The following is a 16,271-nucleotide window of genomic DNA, read 5'->3' as shown; positions in this document are numbered from 1 at the left end:
TGAAGATATTATGAAAAGCAAGCCGAGGCCGAACTGAAGCTGGAGTTGGAGGCAGTGTCTGCGGCCTGCGTGACAACCATGCCACTCGAGTGTCTGTAAGCAAAGAGAAAGAGAGACAGAGAGAGAGAGAGAGAGAAAGACCGGGATAGAAAGAGAGAGAGACGTGGAGAGGTTGCAGCATTTTGTGGCAAGTTACTCTGCGCTCCGCTGGCAAGTTGACAAATGCAGCGCACAGACGAGACAGCCATGGGAGTAGTTAACCGTGGAGCACTAGAAGCAATCGCAGCTGCTGCCGCTGCCTCTGCCGCTGCCGTTGCTCATCTCTTGGCATCTGCTTCACCTGCAAAAAAGATCAATGACAATTTATTGTCATGACTATGTAAGTTCTCGCTGGCGCAGGCGTGCTCATATACGTATATGCAACGTGCAACAAATATCAGCAGCATGCATCTCCATCTCCAACTCCAGCTCCAACTCCATCTGCATCTGCATCTGCATCTGTAACCTCAACAAAGCAAAGCAATTCAATTCGATTTGATTTCTTCTGTGTTTGTGTGTTTTTATTTGTTTCGCTTACGGAAAATGGCAAATAAATTATACAAAAAATGATCTCTACCTATAGATTACAATTAGTTTTCACTAATGCTTAAACAAAATATCACAAAAAACGTATCTTAAGACTATAACTAAACCGTAGAGAGCAGTTGATAAGGATAATAAAAACGGGGAATGCTTAAAGACAAGATATTTTCTTTCATAATGCTTAATACTCGCTTTAGATGTTTGATCGGCTATTGATCTGATGTCCTGCTAATACTCGTACTTGGCCACGCCCCTCACTCTAATTAATTATAACTGTGAATTAATGGAACTGTTAAGCTCGCTCGTTTCTTCATTCTCTCATTCAGGCATTCTCTTGACTAATTCGTGCGGGCCAGTTGTGAACATTTGGCATTTGATTAACTTAACGCAAAACTAAGATTAATCATCTATGTTTAACAAGTCGAACATTTTTCTTTTTGTGTTTCATTCATTTAACGATATTTACAGCTTATCAGTCAGAGATGCATATACACACACACACACATGTATATATATATAGTATATCTTTATATATCTTTTATATGTGTATATGCAGTGCAGTTGTTATCGTTTCGTTTCATTAGCTGCTCTTGTTGCTGTCGCCGCACTTGTGAACCTGGGCCAGCACGCGATCGATGCGCTCTGCCAGAATCTTGATTGATTTATCCGGCAAAGAGGGCAGCACATCACGCACATTCGGGCTGGTCGTCCGCTCGAACAGTTCGCGCAGTTGGCGACCCGCGCCCTCGGCACGCAACCGGCGCAGCGCCTCGATGGTGGGACGACGAAAGATGCACAGATTGTCCAATAGCAGACTGTGATAGGCCTCATACTTTTTGAGTAAACGATAGCCATGCAGCAGGCCCGATTCGTTGTCCAAGAATACGAGCAGCTGCGTCTCGCTCTGTCGCGCCAGATTGTGAGCGGGCGCAGCCATAATGTCGGCATTCCATTGAAAGTTGTACAAGTTATTAACGACACGATCGAGGTTCGCGATCAGGTAATCGAAGACGATTAAATCGGACCATTGTGCCAATTCAATTAGTCGCTGCAGCAGCGCCGACGACGACGACGACGACGTCGCTGACGATGGCGACGGCGATGCAGTCGAGGATGCTGTTGCGGATGACTCCTCAAGCATGCTTGATTGATGATCAGCCGTTTGGCCGCTGGCAGCAGCCACCTCCAGCCGTTTGAGTAATCCCCGCGACATGGCCGCACCAGCATCCCGCTGCATCTGCATCTGCTCCTGTGTTATATTCCAGACATCGTACTTGTTCAGATGCCGTTCCAGTGGCTGGAACGGTTGCGGTATACCGGCCGGCTCCAGGTCGGGCAGCCAACGCGTCAATACCACGGGCCGATGCTCCTTCCACTGCGCCTGCGTTATGTCGCCCAATGCCGTCGACCAGCTCGCTGTCGTCGTGTCAATGACTGTCGCTGCACTTGGCGCCAGATTCGTGATGTTCAGCAATTGTCCCAAATAGTAGCTGAAGATTTCGCCCTGTATCTGATCCGTGTTCTGGCGATAGCGGGCACAGGCGCGTGTGCCATCGGCAAAGACCACCAGACGGTTCTGCATGCGTCCGCAGCCGTGCTCCAGCCGCACCACCTGCCCCTCCTTGGTCACGTAACGCTCCCAGCTGTGCTGATCCTCGGCGGCAAAGCCCTGCGGCAACGCCTGCTCCACCAGCTCACCCCAATAGATGTCCGCATCAATGATGCCCGCCGTTTGCAGCTCGTTCTCGTGCGACTGCCGCAGCGCCTGCTGCTGTGGCTTGGCCAGCGTTCGACTGCGCTCCGGCTGTACGGTTTTGGTCAGGCGTCGCTCCGGTCCCTTGCGATAGCGACCGTTCGCTGTGCGCTGCACGTGGAACTCCTTGATGCTGCCATCGTTTGTGTCCAGTTTCTTGACTATCATCGAATCGGGCGCATTCTTATCCTGCTCCAGGTGGAAGGCATTGCGGAAGACCTGCTCGGCGCTGAGTTCCAGCTGCTCGGCTTCCTCTTTGACAAAGGAGACGCTGTAGGGCAACGGCGGTCGATCGTAGCTGCTGCCCAGCTGCGGCTGTTCGCTGGGCGGCAGCAGTGCAGCGGGCGCCAACTGAACGCTGCCAGCGCTGCTGCTGCTGCCAGTGCTGGCAAAGTAGTCGGGCAGTCCGAGCATGGGCACAATGACGCCCAATGCCATGCCAAAGACAAAGGCGGCCAATATGCTGAGCAGGCAGGCGCGACGCTGGAACGCCCGACGACGGCGCAGCGTCAACAGTGTCATGTGTGTGGCTTCGATGGGGCTGCTGGAGCAGCTCTTCGCTGAGAAGGCTGGCGGCGTGGGCGTAATAACGCTGCAGGTTAGCTGTAGCGGCGCCGAGCCGCTCAACCTTTCGTTAAGTGTATGTCCAATAGGCTGTTGTTGTTGTATTTGCGGTTGTTGTTGTTGTTGTAGCTGCTGTTGTCCGGCTTCCAGGCGCTTGATGTCGTACATTTTGCTCTCTCTCTCTCTCTCTCACTCACTCTGTCTCTGGCTCAAGCTGAGTGCAAGTTCAAGCTGCGCATAAAGAAGCCGGCGCTGATCGTAGTTCTTCTTCCTCTTCTTCTCCTTCTGCTTCTGCTTGTTGTTGTTGTTTTTGAGGGCGTGCAACGCACGCTTGGCGGAGTCAGCTCAAATGCAGGCACAGAAAAGTCGTGAAATTAATTTCTGGCTTTGTTTAATAAATATTGCCCGGCCTGGGCTAGTCCTTTTGCCCAGTCCAGCTATGTTCTATCGCTCCGTTTGTCTCGACCGGTTCGCTTAATACGTTTTGGCGATTTTTCTGCGATTTCCACAATTGAAATTGAAACAGCGAATGCAACAACAACAACACAAAAAGTAGTTGTGGAAAAAGCACAGAATGAACGTAGGAAAAACGTGCCCAACGCCGCTTTTATTTATTTTATGCTGCTTCAATTCTGTTGGCGTTTTTTTTATATATATTTTTTTTATTATTACTTTTTTTTCGTATTTTTTGGGTCGGTTTATCGATCTATTTTCTGCACGATCACTTGTTGTAATTTTTTATTATACATTTTGCAGTGCAGTCGCTGTTAGTTGTTGTTGTTGCTGTTGTATCTGTGGACTGTTGTTGCACATGTATGCACATAGCGAATATGCCTTTCGGGTAATATTTTAGCAATTTCCTCGCTCTTTTTGGAGTTTATCGCTAGCTCCACGCGATGCGCTGCTGCTGCTGTTGTTGTTGTTGTTGTTGTTGTTGTTATTGTTTTAGGTTGACTAAGGGCCAAAAAGCTGTTGGCTGGTCAGCTAGTTTAACAGTTTTTGTTTTTGCCTTTGTTTGTTTTATTATATATATATATATATATTTATTTTTTTCTTTCAATTTTTGCGCAATTGGCGATTTTGGCGCGGCGATAAAAGCAATTTCGTGGCTTTGAGCTATTTACCACACACACACACGAACGCGCGCGCGTAACACACACACAATCACACACACATACAGCGAAGTGGACTTGTCTACAGTCGTTTTGGCATTCCCAGCCTGATGCACTGCGCTTGATAATTGCCAACAGCAGCGCGACAAGTCCAAGTCCAAGTCCCAGTCGCTGGGCAAAACCAAGTCCTGCCAAGGCTCGGCGACTAGGCACGGTCAAGGCTTTTCGTTGTTGCTGTTGTTGTTATTGTTGTTGGTCGTTTGCTTTAAGGTTTATCAATTTAATTTCTTGTCTCGCACCTTTGCTTGATTTTATTTTTTATTTTTTGCCTTCTTATTTTTTAAGGGTTTTTGTTCGCTTGACCGTCCGCAACATTCACGCTGTATGCCGCACACCGAACGATCTCTGGAATTTTTATGCTTTTTTATTATTTTTTTCTCTCTTTTATTTCTGCTTTGCCGTATTCACGTTTGCGTTGCTGTCTTTTCTCTATCTATACATATATATATAGCTAAAACACCTATATGAATATTGTATATATTTATATAGCTTGTGATTTCTGAACTGATTCACAACACTTTTGGTTTAAATAGTTTTTTTCTTTTTTTCTTTTCATATATATCGAATAGTTGCGTTCTGTGCGCGCATGCGTACCGCTTCGGTCGAGTTTGGATGGCAGACTGTCGATTGGAGAGCTGTCGCTGGGCTTAGTTAAAGACCGGACCAGCAGCTCAAACCCGGCTTCGAGCGACTCCCTCTCTCACACACACAAACGCACACACACAGTTTCTCTCGCGCTCTTTCGATCTAGTTCTCTCCCGTGCCGGTTCTGCCTTGAGTGAAACTCATGCGCTCTCTTCGACAAAGTAACTCAGCCATAGCTCTTCCAACTATTTGCTCTCGTGATACTCGTACAATTATGTACTCGGGCCCATGCTTCCCGTGCAATTATTACAGGCATTCAGAAATCCGTACTCAGCTCAAAGAACTTGATAACATATATGAAATAGTATTTAATGACTTAGGAGGGATATATGTATGTAGGTATAGAATGAATTCTAGTTGATGTAAATTTAAAAATATCGTTTTGGCACCTGTTCACGCAGGTGAGTTAATAACATTCGATTCGCCTCTATATTTGTCTATATATATGTCATCCATTCAACTATATACATTTTCGTTCAGGCAAGCGACTAGCATCCAATGGAGTATAAAATTCAAAATAATTTTGTCCATTAATATTTGTTAGTTTATGCATAATCCATAATATTGGATATATGTATACTAACATTAGAAATAACTGTATCAATTTTCTATACTTCACGTTCCATCAAGATAAATTCAAAAAAATATTTTAATGACATTTTTAAAGCAGCGTTCATTTGCTTTATTCATGCATAAAATTCATCAAACAAAGAGAAAATGTTATGATTTATTTTAATTCGTATTTTTGCCTAGACAGACCTCATTACCAATTTCGCAAAACGAGCCCCAGGCAAAGAAATCAAATAGATTGCCATTATTTCCAAAGTATTTAACCGAAATCGTAAAATTATATTCGGGCAGGAATATGGGCATATTAGTTGGATCGAATACCATATGTCGCACTATATATTTAACATTCTGTAAGCGATCAATGATAAGTTTCTCTTTCAAGTCAAGGTCAACTGTGTGTTTCTGACTCACCCTCTTAATGGGACATTTGGATGGCAAATTGTGCTGAGCCTTCTGTATGCCATCATAGACAAAGCTCAGCACCGAGGGTCGTATGAGAGCCGATAGCATCTTGCATATATCCAAACGGCCTACATTCACTTTATTTCCCTTGGGCTGATAGTGAGAGAGCGTCATTTCCACTAAGCCACTGAAATTATTGATATCCTTGTCGCCCACCGCTAATTCCACCGTAAATGCAGTAGTATTTTCCAAAAAACAGGAAACTCTTGATAATTTGTTGGATTTATTCTCACATTTCAAGCCGCGAAATGTGATGCGCTTAAGAAAATTGTATGGTAATGGATGGAAGTTTAATACTATTTTATTTATCCTGATCGAGCTTAAAATACCTTTTGGGCTACACCCAAGGTCAACAGTCCAGCGATACAGAATCCAAATAGATATAGTTTTTTAGGCATTATGAAATTGATTAGCGAACAACAAAATTATGAATAAAATACAGACTGGCGATCATTATATTTATATGACACTATTCTTGTTATTTAGTTATTCATTTATATATTTTTCATACAATTGCAATTCGACAGTAATTAGGCAACATTTTCGATCAGATTTTTGTATAATTAGCATTGTTTTTGTCATAGAGCAGCGAACCTGTTATACGCATATCATAGGTTTTCACATAATTCACATGAAATTTTCCAATGTATGTGAAATTATATTCCGGCATAAATAATGGCAAAGAATTGGTATCGAACTTAACGTGACGCACATAGTATGTGGTATTCTGTAAGCATTTCAATAAATTTCATCTCAGGTCATCTCAGAATCCAACATGCTTGACTCACCCGTTGAAAGTTGCAGTTCTTGGGTAAATTGTTTTCCGAATTTGATAGGCCGTTTTGCATAATACTCAATATGGATGGCTGTTTGCTGGCATTTAGTTTGCATAAATCCAAGCGTATGCCTTTAAAGCGCATTCCATCCCGTTTGCCATTTATATTCAATGTTAAGTCCGATATGCCCACCAAATTGTTTATCTTAATGTCATTGGTCCTCAGCCGTATGGTAAATGAGTTTGACTGTTCCATAAAACATTCAATTTTTTGCACCTTATTGCCTTTCAGCTGACATTGAACTTCTCTAAAAATGATTTTCTTCACACGAAAATTCGTTAAAATTGCCACTGATATAAAGTGAAGAACTCACCTTAGTGGAGCAGCTAGCACTCAGCACATAGATAAGAATAAGAACATATGTGAAATGTTTTTGTTTCATTCTTATAGTTTTTATTGAAATGCAAACTAACACAGTACAGAATTCGATTGCGACTAATTGCAGAGAGACAAACGTAATATTATAAACAGTAATTTTTTCAGAAATCTAATTGATTTTTGACGAGACGAGTTGAACAATATAATCATTGAATCAATTAATAGAGATAGAAAAAAATCACACGGAAATATATATAATTATGCATATATGCATATGTAAATATAATCATGCATATATTTCATCTGCAGTCATTTCCGATATTACAACATGATCCAATGACTTCCACCTCCATCGTTAGCACACTGTTCATATAGACCCTGCCATTATATGTAAAATTGTATTCCGATATATAGTTCGGCAAAAACTTGGCATCGAACTGCATATTGTCCATATAATACGTGGTGTTCTATAATCATTCATAATTATATGAATTATTCTAGAATATATTCCCAAAGCATAACTCACCGTAAGCAAAGGACAACGTCGGGGAAAGTTGTTGATCGAACCATATATGCCCTGATTTACCAACGACATCAAAGTGCGCGGCTTATACACAGTCGTAACATCGCAGAGCTCTGTACGTAATTTTCTCAGTTGTATTGTGTGCTTATTGCCAAATACATAGAAACTAATATTAGATAATCCGTAACATTTTGCAATCTCTTTGGCCGTATGTATCTTAAACGACAGGGTGGTATTATCATTAGAGCACTCCATATTGGTTATTAGATTGCTCTTTCGAATACAGCGCGACGTCTTGAAAAGAATATGCTTTTTGAAGAACTTAGATTATTATAGTGAATATTCTTGCACAATTCAATTGTGATGAACGAACCTTCTCGCAAACGATTCTGCCTACAACGTAGGTGTATATAAAAATGTAAATAAACCATTTGATGTGCATCTTTAGAGATTTAAACAACTGAACTACGTTCGAATGACACAATCCTCAGCATTTTATACAGATTTAAACGCATATTTAAATACTATAATTATGCAATATTATTATAATAATATATTATATATATAAATATTTTTTTAACTTAAATAATAATAATTCATTTAAATGCTGCAAAAACCATGAAGCCTATTTTTTGCTTTATTATTAAATGTATATAGATTTTTATCCACATTTATTAACGTGCAATTATTATCATTTAACGGAATTGCAGCTCTGTGAATTAGGCTGATATCATGTGGAAAAAATCAATTAGTTCATATTTGAATTCGAAGACTACGATTTCATCGTTTATCAGATCAACTTTATCTATATTGAAACCCGAATCTTTGTTTTCTTTTTGCGTCCGCTCTTTCTACTTCCGACAATGAAGACTAAGAGCTGTTTTCCAGCGTTTATTTTATTTAAAATTTCTATATTTTTTAATTCATCTACATTCGCTATCAAGATTACAAATTGCTCCAGTGATATGCATCTCAAACGTCAGCACCTTGTTCATATAGAATTTGCCGGCGAATGTGAAATTGTATTCCGGCCAATAGCTGGGCAGATACTTGAAATCGAACTGCACATGCCTCATGTAGTACGTAGTATTCTGTAATCATTCAGCAATATATACTGTATATACTCTAGAATATATTCCCAAGCTCTAACTTACCCTAAGAAGGGGACATCGCTGAGGGTAGTTGTTAATGGAGGTGTATATGCCCTTATTTATTATCGAAATTAAATGGGGTCGCTTATGCTCCGTCCGCCATTCGCAAAGCTCTGTGCGTATTTTTTTCAGTTTCATCACATTCTTTTTACCATAAATATATAAATTCACATTAGATAAGCCGTAATATTCGGCGATCTCTTTGGCTGTGTCCATGCTAAACGAAAGCGAAGTATTATCATGCAAGCACTGCAGATTTGTTAAAGCTTTGCCCTTTACAATGCACTGCGCCGTGTTGAAAAAAATACGCTATATAAGGAAATTATTAGATCACATGAATTTCGTTGCACAATTGAGTAATCAGAGCGTACCTTTTCGCAAAAGATATTGCTTATAGCGTAGGTGTATATAAAGACGTAAGTAAACCATTTGATGTGCATCTTTAGAGATTTAAACAACTGAACTACGATCGAATAAAACAATTCAAAGCATTTTATATTGATTTCTGAACCAATTATAATTGTAATGTTATATATTTTAATGCTATATAATTATAATGTCACGCTAATTTATGCATCAAACTTTTTTTTGTATTTTTTTTCTAGATTTTTATCATAACCTATTGAAATAAAATTATTTTCATGTGTCCAGAAATTTTATTTTTTGAATTTTTACCTTTTTAACGTGAAAAAACACGTTTAAATAATATATATTTTCATTTCATTTTTGTATGTCAATTTAAAAAGTATAAAAAAAAAATTTGCATATAATTATATCCACAGACGTTTTCGATGATATCAAAGGATAGAAAGCAAACTCGCTTCACAATATACTGAACGTTTTTATTTTACATCAGCAATTCGAAGAAATTAAAGCATTGTAAATAGTTTAGAAAGGTCATGCTTCAATTTAAACAAAGAAATCTCATCATCCTTTCTTTAATTTAGGAACATTTCTAAGAATGTTCTTAATGTTTCTTTGTTTAGCTTATTAACTTTTAATAAACTGAATTTAGATTATTACTTATTTTTTGGACACATATAGGGGTAAGATATGTATGGCTCGCTCTGTCTCAACCAATGATGGTCATTTTCAAGAAGACTAAAAACAGTCTTACAGCTTATTCAGTGTTTATTTTGTGTCCAGTTTAAATATTATATAATTCAACTACAATTATTTCCGGTATTACATATTGATCCAGTGACTCGCACCTCTATCGTCAGCACCCTGTTCATATAGAATTTACCAGCGTATGTAAAATTGTATTCCGGCAAATATCTGGGCACATACTTGGTATCAAACTGCATTCGTTTTAAGTAGTACGTAGTATTCTATAATCATTTGAAATATATACAATATATACTCTAGAAGATATACCCAAGCACTAACTCACCCTATGAAATGGGCATCGCTGAGGGTAGTTGTTGATCGAGTTATATATGCCCATATTTACCAACGACATCAAATTGGGTCGCTTACGCTCTGACCGGGGCTCGCAAAACTCCGTCCGTAATCCTTTCAGTTGCATCACATTTTTATTTCCAGATATATATAAATTTATATTAGATAAGCCGTGATACTTGGCAATATCTTTGACTGTGTCTAAGCGAAACGACAAGGAAGTTTCATCATTGGAGCACTCCACATTGGTTATTATTTTGCTCTTTAGAGTACATTGAAAATTTTCGAAAATAATATACTATAAAGTATATATTTATTAATCCTATGCATTTTGTTGTAAAATTTAATTGTAATAAACGTACCTTATCGCAAAAGATCCTCTCTATAACGTAGGTGTATATAAAGACGTAAGTAAAATATTTGATGTGCATCTTTAGAGATTTAAGCAACTAAACTACGATCGAACGACAAAATTCAAATCATTTTATATCGGTTTCTGAACCAATTATAATTCGTTTAAATGCTACACGAGTTCATGCAGCAATTTTTTCTTTTTTTTTTTTTTAGATTTTTATCATAACCAATTGAGTTGAAATTATTTGCATGTGGCGAGAAATTTTCTATTTTGTACCTTTTTAACATGAATATTTAAAAATATAAATATGAATATTATAGAAAAGTTGAATATATTTATTTTTATAGACTTTCGATGATATCAAAGGATGGAAAGCAAATTTCCTCTCAATTTTCATGTTGTATCAGCAATTCTAAAGGAATTAAAGCATTGCGAATAGTTAAAAAATCATTTGGAAAGGTCGATTTCGAGTTTTGAAAGTAATTAAAAACTTATTCATGCTTGAATTTAAACAAAGAAATCTCACCAGCCTTCCTTTAATTTAGCAACATTTCTAAGAATTTTCTTAATATTCCTTTGTTTAGCTTCTGCATTTTTTTTTCAGATAAACTTATATAGAGTTTGTAGGCAAGTTTGAATTCAGATTTTTACTTGGTTTTTTTTAGACACTTTAGGGTTAATTAGATGTGCTCTGCTCGCTCTGTTTCCGCCAAGGTTGGTCATTTTCTAGAACACTAAAAACAATCTTTAAGTCTTTTCAGTGTTTATTTTGTTTCAAGTTTAAGTATTATTTAATTCCCCTACAATCATTTCCGATATTACATATTGATCCAGTGACTTGCACCTCAACCGTCAGCACATTGTTCATATAGAATTTGCCAGCGTATGTAAAATTGTATTCCGGCAAATATCTGGGCACATGCTTTGCATCAAATTGCATTCGTTTCAAGTAGTACGTAGTATTCTATAATCATTTGAAATATATACAATATATACGTTAGAAGATGTACCCAAGCATTTGCTCACCCTAAGAAAGGGACATCGTTGAGGGTAGTTGTTAATCGAGCTATATATGCCCACATTTACTAACGACATCAAATTGGGTCGCTTACGCTCTGACCGGGCCTCGCAAAACTCCGTGCGTAATCCTTTCAGTTGCATCACATTTTTATTTCCAGATATATATAAATTAATATTAGATAAGCCGTAATACTTGGCGATCTCTTTGACTGTGTCCGCACTAAACGACAGGGAAGTATCATCATTGGAGCACTCGAGATTTGTTATTAATTGGCTCTTTGGAGAACATTGCAAAGTTTTGAAAATAATATACTAAAAAATGTATATTTATTAATCCTATGAATTTTGTTGCACAATTTTATTGTTATGAACGAACCTTTTCGCAAACGATCTTGTCTATAACGTAGATGTATAAAAAAAGGTAAGTAAACCATTTGATGTGCATCTTTACAGATTTAAACAACTGAACTACGATCGAATGACACAATTCAAAGCATTTTATATCGATTTCAGCACCAATTATAATTCGTTTAAATGCTACACTAATTCATACATCGCATTTTTATTTTCCAGACTTTTCCAGATTTTTATCATATGCTATTGATGCGAAATTATTTTCATGGGGCTAGAAATTTTCTCTTTTTTTTTTTTTTTTGTTTAAATTCTAAAATATGGAAGAAAAACCCTTGTTTCAAAATGTATATATATTCCTATATGAATTTAGATACATCTCACAACTTATTCTTTTATTCAAGATTTACATTTTGTTTAAATCTGAGTTTTGTTACTGTTTATTTTCTTCATTAAACCGTATTTAACTCATCTACAATCATGTCCGATATTACAAACAGATCCAGTAATTTGTATCTCAACCGTCAGCTCATTGTTCATATAGCATTTACCAGTATATGTAAAATTGTATTCCGGCAAATATCTGGGCACAAACTTGGCATCGAAATGCATATGTTTTATGAAATATGGGGAATTCTGGAATCATTAAGCAGTATACGTTATCTCTATGCTTGAATTGAATCGCAGGCTGCAAAACTTCACCCTACGAAAGAGACATTTCCTGGGGTAATTCGTAGTCGCAGTGAGTCTGGCCGTGTCGATCATTGACTGAAAATTGTGCCGCTTACGCATTATTGAGGGGTCGCAAAAATTTGTGCGAAGTCCTTTAAATTGTAACGCATTCTTGACAGCATTTACTTTAATAACGAAGCTAGATTTGCAATAGTAGCTCACGAGGTCTTCGGTTGCTATGAACTGAAACGATATGGCGGTATCATTGTCTTTTATGCAGTCCATACGGGCTAGCAACTTACTCTTTACAACGCATTGCATTTCCGCTATCAGAATGAGCTTTCAAAAACAAATATGGATCTTAAGAATCTTGTGGCACAATTTGATCGACACGAACATACCTTCTCACAAAAGCTTTTGCTTAGCAGGCAAGCGTATAAAAAGCAGTAGATAAAGCATTTGCTGTTCATATTTAGAGAGCTAAGCGACTGAGCTACGATACAAATGATGAACATTTTATATTAACTTCTGGAGCATTTTACGGAACAGGTACAGGTACAATTAAAGCAACAATGGTTTATCTATTATCATTATTATATATTATAGCATTTTTACTTCATCATGAATAAAAAATTGATTTCATTTTTTTTACATATTTTTAGCTTATAAAATAGCTTATTTTATAGGTTGGTTGACGGCAAAACATCACATCAATTATTTAGATTATTGCAAAAAATGAATAAAATGTATTTCTATACCAGTGATATATATCATCTACAATCATTGCCGACATTACAAACTCCTCCAGTGACTTTCACTTCTGCTGTGAAAACATTATTCATAAAGAATTTGCCAATGTACGTAAAATTGTACTCCGGTACATAGTTGGGCAGATACTTGGAATCGAACTGAAGATGTTCCAATATATATCTTGTATTCTATAATCAAGGGAACAGCATACGTTATATTAACTATAATATACACATTTCCAAGCCACTAACTCACGCTATGAAAGGGACATTTTTGAGGAAAATTCGTGTGCGCTTTTCGCAGGCCCGCATTGATCAATCCCAGCAAATTGGGACGCTTGCGTTCCGTCAAAGATTGGCAGAACTCAGTGCGTAGTCCTTTAAGTTGTATCACATTCCTTCTACCAATGATGTAGATGTATAAGCTCGATAAGCCGTAAAGCCTCACAATGTCATGGATCGTTTTCATGTAAAACGAAAGGGAAGTATCATTGTCTTTCGAGCACTCCACACTGGCTATTACCTTGCTCTTTAGCACACACTGTGTTCTCTTGACGAGAACTTGCTTAATAAATAAAGTGGGAAGTCAAGAATTTGTGCACTACTCAATTGATGTGAACGTACCTTCTCGCCGAAGCTATTGCTCATGACACAAGCGAATATAAAGCAATTGACATACCAATTGATGTGCATTCTTTTTTTTTTTTTTAGCGTCCAACAACTGAACAACGACTCAAATGACAAATTTCTAAATATTTTACATAAAATTTTGTTTTGGTTTTTGGTAATGTACGATCCAATATATTTTATATAGTTCAGTATACCTTAAAATTAAGCAATAATTGTTCACTGTGTTCATTTTTCAAAGATATTTATCAGCATTATATCATTTGGAGTATAGAATTTTTCTCATTATATTTATATTCATATATGTATGTATGTGTAAAGTAGATTGCCGACGGCATTTAGTCAAAAAAAAAAAAAAAAAAAAAAATAAATAAATAAATAAATTTATATTTATATCTATATATATAAATGTATGTATGTAAAATTTAAATAATATTTATTTACATTTTATATTAAAAAATATTTTATTTAAAAAATTTAAGAATACAACTTATATTTATTTTAAAACTTTTTGAGCTTTTTAAGATTTTAAGAGCAGCTCTTAAGAGCGCACATAGCTCAAACTTAAAACTCACTCAATGAGTAAATCTGAATTTCCGAGAGAGAGAGAGAGAGAATTCGTGAGTTGAGAGTGCCTCAGCTGAGCATTGATGCAGGCACAGACCATGAACATTTTAATGTCCATTTGAAGCTCTTGAAGCGTTCGTGTTGTTGATTTTTATGCTCAGCGCGGCACATTTGCTGCGGCACATTAAGAAACTAGTATTTGGTGCTCTTTGCGCAGCAAGAGCGCGCTGCAATGGCAGCTCACGAACACGCACACAAAACACAAACACATCGAGTCCACGTTAGTGTGGGGAAAAAAGGTTGGAAAAAATATGATCAAGGAATGTAGACATAACTTGACAGCATGTTTAGAGAATTTTTACTCGAGGACAGAGCGCGAATGTGCGTTGGAAACGGAATGAGTCGCCTGCCTGCTCGAGTGTAGCTCAGAGACGCAGAGCTGACTATGGCAGACTCAGAGGAGAGGAGGGCGGACGAAGACGACAACAACGTAGCTGGCGCATTCTTGGGACCAGGCTGCTGCTGCTGCTGTATGAGAGAGAACTTTAGCGTGTGTGTGTGTGTGTGTGAGTGGAGTTAGACTCACGATTTGTCTAATTGAATTTGCACAAACAATTAAAAGTTGCTCAGTATCGAATGACAAGCATAAACATAATTTATGAGCAGCAACCAGAGCAGCAGCAGCAGCAGCAACATTTTACTTTTACAGTTATTGTTAAGTTAACACAGTTAATTTCAGCATTTAATATGTAAATAATACAATATATAAAATATATAAAAAGGGTCTTTCAAAGTGAATGCACATCAAATGAAATCAAATGGCCATGCATAGTTAACTAGCACAAGAGATCAAAGGGAATATATGGGTATCACATTTGCAATAAATAAGCATAAAATTAAATAAAAAATAAATAAATATAGAGCATATAGTGTATATAGTGTCAGCTGTCTGTTGAGGCACCTCAAAAGAGAGGCTGCCATTGTTGTTGTCTGTTCATTATCTATCGATCTAAATTTCAAATGGAATCTAAATCTAATTCGAGCGACATTTTTTTTTTCAATTTTTTTTTGTTTTTGTTTTTGTTTTTGTTTTTTTTTTTTGGGGCCACACATAAGCTCGTGAACATTTTATCTTATTTATTGTTCTTCTTTGATCTGATTTTGTTTTTGGTTTGCTTTTTTCCAATATTTGTAACACACGTATTTTAGCTATCTTTATTTTTAGCTATTTTCGTTGTTGTCGTTTTTTCGTTTTTTTTTTTCGAATTTTGCTATTTGCCCCGCAGTAATGCGTCTGTTGAAATTGTCAGTTTAAGTCAAATTAATTAACATTAATTTTTGTAGCTCGTTGCGAGGCATCAATTCAACCGGGTTGCCTTTTTTTGGCTACAGATTTTTGTTGTTGTTGCTGTTTTTTTTTTTTCGAGCTTAGCTTTGATGATAAATCGTAGCTCGGTTGGCGACTTTCCAGTTGGCACAGTGTCTTCATAGCCTGGCACGGTCTTATCGCTGCCAGCCTTTTATAGCCAGCTGTTTGTTATTGCTGTAACTGTTGCCAATATGGTGGGAAAGAAGCTGGCGCTCGAAAACTTGTTATACTTTGTTAGCCAGCAGCAAGGTCCAGGCCCCACAAAACTTAATCGAATTAAACAAATACATGTGTTTTCATTTTTGACTCGGGCTTCGGGATTTGACAAATGATGTTATTGTCTGTCTCTGTTAGCTATGACGATAACTAGCCTAACTGTTTCAGTGTTTTTCTGTATTTCTGTGTTCGTTTGTTAGCGGCTTCGTCAAGTTCGTTGCCTAAGTCTTTTGTTTTGTGGGAACAGCTTGGCGGCGCTGCGTTTCGTTTTAATTATTTTGCCAAAGTCTTTGCCCGCGTATAAATTTCAGTGCAGTCAGCAAACAAAGAAATAAAAACTCAACAAACACACACACACACTCACATCC

General features: G+C 37.6%; 5 protein-coding genes and 1 long non-coding RNA gene across 6 annotated transcripts in view; all 6 read right to left on the bottom strand.

Annotated features, from left to right (window-relative positions):
- The window catches only part of LOC149268408 (uncharacterized), a 97,935-nt gene that overhangs the window by 32,516 nt on the left and 49,148 nt on the right, over nt 1-16,271 (bottom strand). The gene's annotated exons all lie outside the window — the stretch shown is intronic.
- fj (four-jointed box kinase) lies at nt 534-4,174 on the bottom strand. The gene has a single exon (XM_018013245.2). It carries the CDS (start codon nt 3,065-3,067, stop codon nt 1,163-1,165), a length of 1,905 nt encoding a protein of 634 aa, XP_017868734.1. The 5' UTR covers nt 3,068-4,174; the 3' UTR covers nt 534-1,162.
- Nucleotides 4,321-6,281, bottom strand: LOC149268413 (uncharacterized). Its single transcript, XM_089470059.1, has 3 exons — nt 6,078-6,281; nt 5,698-6,006; nt 4,321-5,634 (listed from the first exon to the last, which is right to left on the bottom strand). Exons 1-3 carry the CDS (start codon nt 6,144-6,146, stop codon nt 5,449-5,451), a joined length of 564 nt encoding a protein of 187 aa, XP_089326185.1. The 5' UTR covers nt 6,147-6,281; the 3' UTR covers nt 4,321-5,448.
- Nucleotides 7,106-7,880, bottom strand: LOC149268412 (uncharacterized). The gene is made up of 3 exons (XM_089471169.1): nt 7,799-7,880; nt 7,429-7,734; nt 7,106-7,369 (listed from the first exon to the last, which is right to left on the bottom strand). The coding sequence occupies exons 1-3, from the start codon at nt 7,865-7,867 to the stop codon at nt 7,202-7,204; spliced, it is 543 nt and encodes a 180-aa protein (XP_089327295.1). The 5' UTR covers nt 7,868-7,880; the 3' UTR covers nt 7,106-7,201.
- On the bottom strand, nt 9,305-10,473 carry LOC149268411 (uncharacterized). Its single transcript, XM_089472238.1, has 3 exons — nt 10,340-10,473; nt 9,970-10,275; nt 9,305-9,907 (listed from the first exon to the last, which is right to left on the bottom strand). Exons 1-3 carry the CDS (start codon nt 10,406-10,408, stop codon nt 9,740-9,742), a joined length of 543 nt encoding a protein of 180 aa, XP_089328364.1. The 5' UTR covers nt 10,409-10,473; the 3' UTR covers nt 9,305-9,739.
- Nucleotides 11,103-13,981, bottom strand: LOC149268410 (uncharacterized). The gene is made up of 3 exons (XM_089472237.1): nt 11,729-13,981; nt 11,359-11,664; nt 11,103-11,296 (listed from the first exon to the last, which is right to left on the bottom strand). Exons 1-3 carry the CDS (start codon nt 11,795-11,797, stop codon nt 11,120-11,122), a joined length of 552 nt encoding a protein of 183 aa, XP_089328363.1. The 5' UTR covers nt 11,798-13,981; the 3' UTR covers nt 11,103-11,119.

This window comes from Drosophila arizonae, chromosome 5 (genome assembly GCF_054131065.1).
Source record: "Drosophila arizonae isolate 15081-1271.41 chromosome 5, UAZ_ARI_1.0, whole genome shotgun sequence".
Taxonomy (NCBI): domain Eukaryota; kingdom Metazoa; phylum Arthropoda; class Insecta; order Diptera; family Drosophilidae; genus Drosophila; species Drosophila arizonae.
The sequence above is the reverse complement of the archived record's forward strand: the minus strand, read 5'-3'. Positions and strand labels throughout refer to the sequence as shown.